Source organism: Aquila chrysaetos, chromosome 15, assembly GCF_900496995.4.
Source record: "Aquila chrysaetos chrysaetos chromosome 15, bAquChr1.4, whole genome shotgun sequence".
In the NCBI taxonomy this organism is placed as follows: Eukaryota; Metazoa; Chordata; class Aves; order Accipitriformes; family Accipitridae; genus Aquila; species Aquila chrysaetos.
This window is the reverse complement of record NC_044018.1, coordinates 28,095,777-28,101,058: the sequence shown is the minus strand read 5'-3', so window position 1 is coordinate 28,101,058 and position 5,282 is coordinate 28,095,777. Positions and strand designations below refer to the sequence as shown.

Genomic DNA, 5,282 nt, shown 5'->3' with positions numbered 1-5,282 from the left:
GCCGGGGGGGTGTGGGGGATGTGAGGGTGCCCGGGGGGGGATCCCCCCCCATCCCCTGGGTGGGGGGAGGCCCGGTGGGATTCCTGGAGCCGGTTGGGCAGGGCGAGCCCCCCCCCCCCCGGGAATGGGTCGGGGGGGGGGGTGGGTCCCTATGGGGTGGGTGGGTGTATCAGGGGGGTGATGTGGGGCTGGTGTGAGCTGGAGCTGTGGGGTACCCCAAAATGTGTAGGGCTGAGCCCCACTCCTCCACCCTGCTCCCCCCGAGGTTATGGGGCTGACCCCCGTTCCTGCCCCCCCGCCCCCCAGTTATGGGGCCGAGCCCACCCCAGGGGAACAAGAGCCGTGGGCTGCATCCAGCCCCACCTTCCCGGGTGGGGCCGTGGGGCCGCCCTCCCCACGGCTGCCGGCTATAAATGGTGCCCGTCCGCCCGTCCACCATCCGTCTGTCCATCCGTCCACCATCCGTCTGTCCATCCGTCCATCCATCCGTCCACCGTCCGTCCGTCCGTCCATCCGTCCACCGTCCGTCCGTCCGTCCAGCCCCTCCGGCCCCATGAGCCTCCCCGGCGGCAGCACCCGCTCCCTTCCCCGCCGCCCCGGTGGCACCGGGTCCGGCATCGCTCCCTCGGGCAGCGCGGCCAGCATCTACGGCGGGGCGGGGGGCTCGGGCAGCCGCGTCTCCGTCACCCGCTTGACCACCTCGGCGGGCGGCTACGGGGCCGGCTATGGGGCCGGCTTGGGGGGCAGCACGGCATTTTGGGGTTCTGGCATGGTGGGCAACGAGAAGGAGACGCTGCAGGACCTCAACGACCGCTTGGCCGCTTACCTGGAGCGGGTCCGGAGCCTGGAGCAGGAGAACCGGCGCCTGGAGGCCCAGATCCGGGAGGCGGTGGCCAAGAAAGGTCCCAGCACCCAGGACTGGGGCCACCACTGGGAGCTGGTCCGGGAGCTGCGGGACAAGGTGGGATCCCTGCCGGAGGCTGGGGGGTGGCGGGGGGGGGGCACCGTGGGGTTAAGGATTAACCCATCAGGTGGTGGGGCTGGGTGAACTTTGCACCCCACGGTCAGGGATGTCACCAGGGGGCTTTTTTTGGGAGGGGGGGTGAGGGGACATGACCAAGGGCAACAGGGCGAGGCGGTGTCGGGGGGGGGGGGGGTCCAACGCCACCTTTTTTAGGTGAACGAGCCCCACAGCCCCCCCACGCCGCATTCTCGGCCAGGCTCGGGGTCACCCAGGACCCAGCCCGGACACCTGCGTCCCCCCCAGTGAGCCCACCCCAGTTTATCACCGCTTTTCCAGGGCAAGGTTCCCCCCGCTTCCCATCCCATCCCATTCCCCCCCCCTCCCCGCCGCAGGAGCGCGGGCAGCTGCCAGGGTGGCACCTGCCTGGGTGACGTGGGTGGCAGCGCGGGCGGGTGGCAGCGGGGGGGTCCCCGCGCCCCGGTGACGGTGCTGTGCTCCCGTGTCCCGCCCCCGATCCCCCCCCCCAGATCTTTGAGGCGATGGTGGAGAACGCCCGCAGGGTGCTGCAGATCGACAACGCCCGGCTGGCGGCCGATGACTTCAGGGTCAAGTGAGGGACTGGGGGGGGACTGGGATGGGGACTGGGTGGGAATGGGGACGGGGACAAGGATGGAAAGAGGAGTGGGAATGGGGACAGAGGATGGGGACAGGATGGAGAGAGGGATAAGGATGGGGACAGGGATGGGGACGGGGTAGGAATGGGTATGGGGACAAGGATGGAAAGGGAGGTGGGAATGGGGGACAAGGATGGGGACAAGGATGGGGGCGGGGTGGGAATGGGGACAGGGATGGGGAAAAGGACAAGGACAAGGATGGAAACGGGAGTGGGAATGGGGACAGGGACAAGGATGGGGACAGGGATGGGGACAAGGACAAGGATGGGGACAGAGGATGGGGACAGGATGGAGGGACAAGGATGGGGACAGGGATGGGGAGGGGGTGGGAATGGGGACAGGGACAAGGATGGAAAGAGGAGTGGGAATGGGGACAGAGGGTGGGGACAGGATGGAGGGACAAGGATGGGGACAGGGATGGGGACAGGGTGAGAATGGGGACAGGGAGGGAATGGGGACAGGGATGGGGACAGGGACAAGGATGGAAAGAGGAGTGGGAATGGGGACAGAATGGAGGGACAAGGATGGGGACAGGGATGGGGACAGGGTGGGTATGGGGACAGAGGATGGGGACAGGATGGAGGCACAAGGATGGGGACAGGGATAGGGATGGGGTGGGGAATGGGGACAAGGACAAGGACAAGGATGGAAACAGGAGTGGGAATGGGGACAGAGGATGGGGAACAGGGACAAGGACGGGGACAGGGATGGAACGGGGACGGGGACGGGGAGGCATTGGAGGTGGCAGTAGGGACGGGACAGGGACGAGAGCACAGACGGGGCCGCATCCGCGTCCCCAGGTACGAGGCGGAGCTGGCCATCCGCCTCGCGGTGGAGAACGACATCTCGGGGCTGCGCAAGGTCATCGATGACACCAACATGGCGCGGCTGCAGCTGGAGGGGGAGATCGAGGCCCTCCGGGAGCAGCTCGGCTTCATGCAGAAGAACCACGAGGAGGTGGGGACGGAGACGGGGCGGGGGGGACGGGGACCCGTGGGACCCGTGGGACGGGGACCCCTCACGGCCAGCGGCCCCCCGGTGCCCCCCAGGAGGTGCGGAGTCTCCGGGCGCAGGTCTCCAGCTCGGGGGTGACGGTGGAGGTGGACGCGCCCGAGGCGCAGGACCTGGGGAAGGCGATGGCGGAGATCCGGGCGCAGTACGACGCCCTGGCCCGGAAAAACCTGGAAGAGCTGGAGAAGCACTGGGGGCAGCAGGTGGGGACACCCCCCCCCCCAAAACCCCCCAAACTCGCACCCCGGGGGGGGGTGGTCACCCAGGCAGCTGGGGTGACGCTCCGTGGGGTGGTCTTCTGGGGGTCCTGGCATGGGGGGGGGACGGACCCCTGATCTGGGGGGGTGTTCCCATGGGGGTCCTGACATGGGGGGGGACCCCCAATCTGAGGGGGGGTGTTGCCATGGGCATCCTGGCATGGGGAGGGGGATCCCCAATCTGGGAGGTGTTCCCATGGGGGTCCTGACATGGGGGGACCCCCAATCTGGGGGGGGTGTTCCCATGGGGGTCCTGACTTGGGGGGGGGACCCCCTACCTGGGGGGGGTGTTCCCGTGGGGGTCCTGACACGGGGGGACCCCCAATCTGGGGGGGTGGTGTACCCCTGGGGGTCCCCACTCCACCATGGGGGTGTTCCCCAAAGGCACCCCATGGGGGGGGGCTCAACCCAGTAGCGTCCTGGCCCAACATCGGGGACACTCTTGGGGTGACCCCCATCCTATGGGGGACCCTGGTCTCGGGGGGGGTCCCCTCTCCAAGGGGGGGCCCTGCTCCACCACCGGGGACATTCCCGGGGTGACCCCCATCCCGTGGGGTCCTGGGGGTCGGCTCTTCCTGGGGGCGATACCACCCCCGGCCATGCCCCCGCCGGGGGTTGGGGAGACCGCGGTGGGCCAGGCCAAGGCGCTGAGCCCCCCCGTGACCCATGTCTGCGTCCGTCCGTCCGTCCGTCCGTCCGTCCCCCCCAGATCACGGCGAGCACGGTGGAGCTGACGCAGAGCAGCCGGGACGTGGAGGCGGCTCGCAGCACCGCGCTGGGTCTGCGCCGGTCCCTCCAGACCCTGGAGATCGACCTGGAGTCCCTCCGCAACCAGGTGCCCCCCATCACCCCCAAAACCCCCCCACACCCAAACAACCCACCCGGGGGGGGCCACCGAGCCACCGGCGACGGTGCCGGTGACGCCGAGCCGTACGTCCCGCAGAAAGCCGGCCTGGAGGCCAACTTGGCCGAGGTGGAAACCCGCTATGGGGGGCAGCTGGAGCAATTGCGGGGGCTGATCCTGCGCACCCAGGAGGAACTGGGGGGGCTGCGGGATGAACTGGGTCGTCAAGCCGGGGAGCAGCAGGCCCTACGGCGGGTCACCGGTCAGCTGGAGAGCGAGATCCAGACCTACCGGCAGCTGCTGGAGGGGGGAGAGGAGTTCAGGTAGAGGGGGGGGGGACGATGGGGGACCCCGTCCCCAGTCACCCCAGTTTGGGGAGGGAAGGGGACAGCGGTGGCGGGGTGTGCGGGTGAGGTCCGGGGTGCTGGGGTGGTCTGGGTCCCCGTCCTTCGGGGTGCTCTGGGGGGGGACACACGACACACGACACAGCGGTGGGTCGCCCGGCCGGTGGGGTGCACCCGTGACACCATGGGGACATGGCGGGGGGGGGACGGACAGTGGCGGCACCCGGCTGGGGTGTGCTGCGGGTGCTGGGGTGTCCCAGCTCCATCCCCGGGGGTGCCCTGGGGAGGGGACAGCGGTGGCACCCAGACGGGGGGGGGGGGCCAGGTCCTGTTACCCACAACGCCCCAGGGACATGGCGGGGGGGGGACACGGGGGGACACACACAGCGGTGGCACTTGTCAGGCTCGGGACACCCCAGACCCTCCGTCACCTCTGGGTTCCCCAGGGTGACGTTGGGAAGGGGGGGGGCAGCTCCTACAGGAGCAGGGACCCCCCCGGGGTGCCCCCCAGCACCCTCACACACACCCCACACTCCCCCCCCCCCCCCAGCCTGCAGGACGCCCTGGAGAAGCAGACGACCAGCCCCCCCCCGAGCAGCACCCCGAGGCTGGGGGGGAGCCCGGCAGCGGCCGAGGTGATGGTGCGGACCCACTGAGCAGGAGGAGGGGGGCCCCCCCCCTGCCCCCCCCCCCCCCCCCAATAAAATGGCAATTCTCTCCCCCCGGGGAGCTGTTCCAGCCCGGTGTCGCCTTCTGCTGGGGGAGGGAGCGGGTGGGGGCTGCGGGGAAACTGAGGCACGGGGGGGGGAATGGGGGGGCTGGCAGAGAGGCTGGGGGGGGTGCGTGGACAGAGGGGGGTGGGATGGATAGGTGCTCTGCCCCACGGGCCCAGCAATGCGGCTGTGACCCACACCATGTGCCCCACGGCACTGCCCCATGGCTGTGACCCACGGTGCTGCCCCACAGCAGCGTCTCACAGCATGTGCCCCACGGCTCTGACCCACTGTGTGACCCACAGCTGTGACCCACAGCACTGCCCCACAGCTATTCCCAATGGCTGTGACCCACTGCTGTGCCCCACGGCATGTGCCCCACGGCACTGCCCCGTGGCTGTGCCCCACAGCGCTGCCCCACAGCTGTGCCCCATGGCTGTGAGCTACAGCGATGCCCCACAGCAGTGACCCACGG

General features: G+C 69.9%; 1 protein-coding gene across 1 annotated transcript; it reads left to right on the top strand.

Annotated features, from left to right (window-relative positions):
- The first annotated feature begins 342 nt into the window (after positions 1 to 342).
- Positions 343 to 4,786, top strand: KRT18 (keratin 18). Its single transcript, XM_030037383.2, has 7 exons — positions 343 to 961; positions 1,492 to 1,574; positions 2,439 to 2,595; positions 2,688 to 2,852; positions 3,616 to 3,741; positions 3,850 to 4,073; positions 4,645 to 4,786. Exons 1-7 carry the CDS (start codon positions 554 to 556, stop codon positions 4,748 to 4,750), a joined length of 1,269 nt encoding a protein of 422 aa, XP_029893243.1. The 5' UTR covers positions 343 to 553; the 3' UTR covers positions 4,751 to 4,786.
- The last annotated feature ends 496 nt before the right edge of the window (positions 4,787 to 5,282 follow it).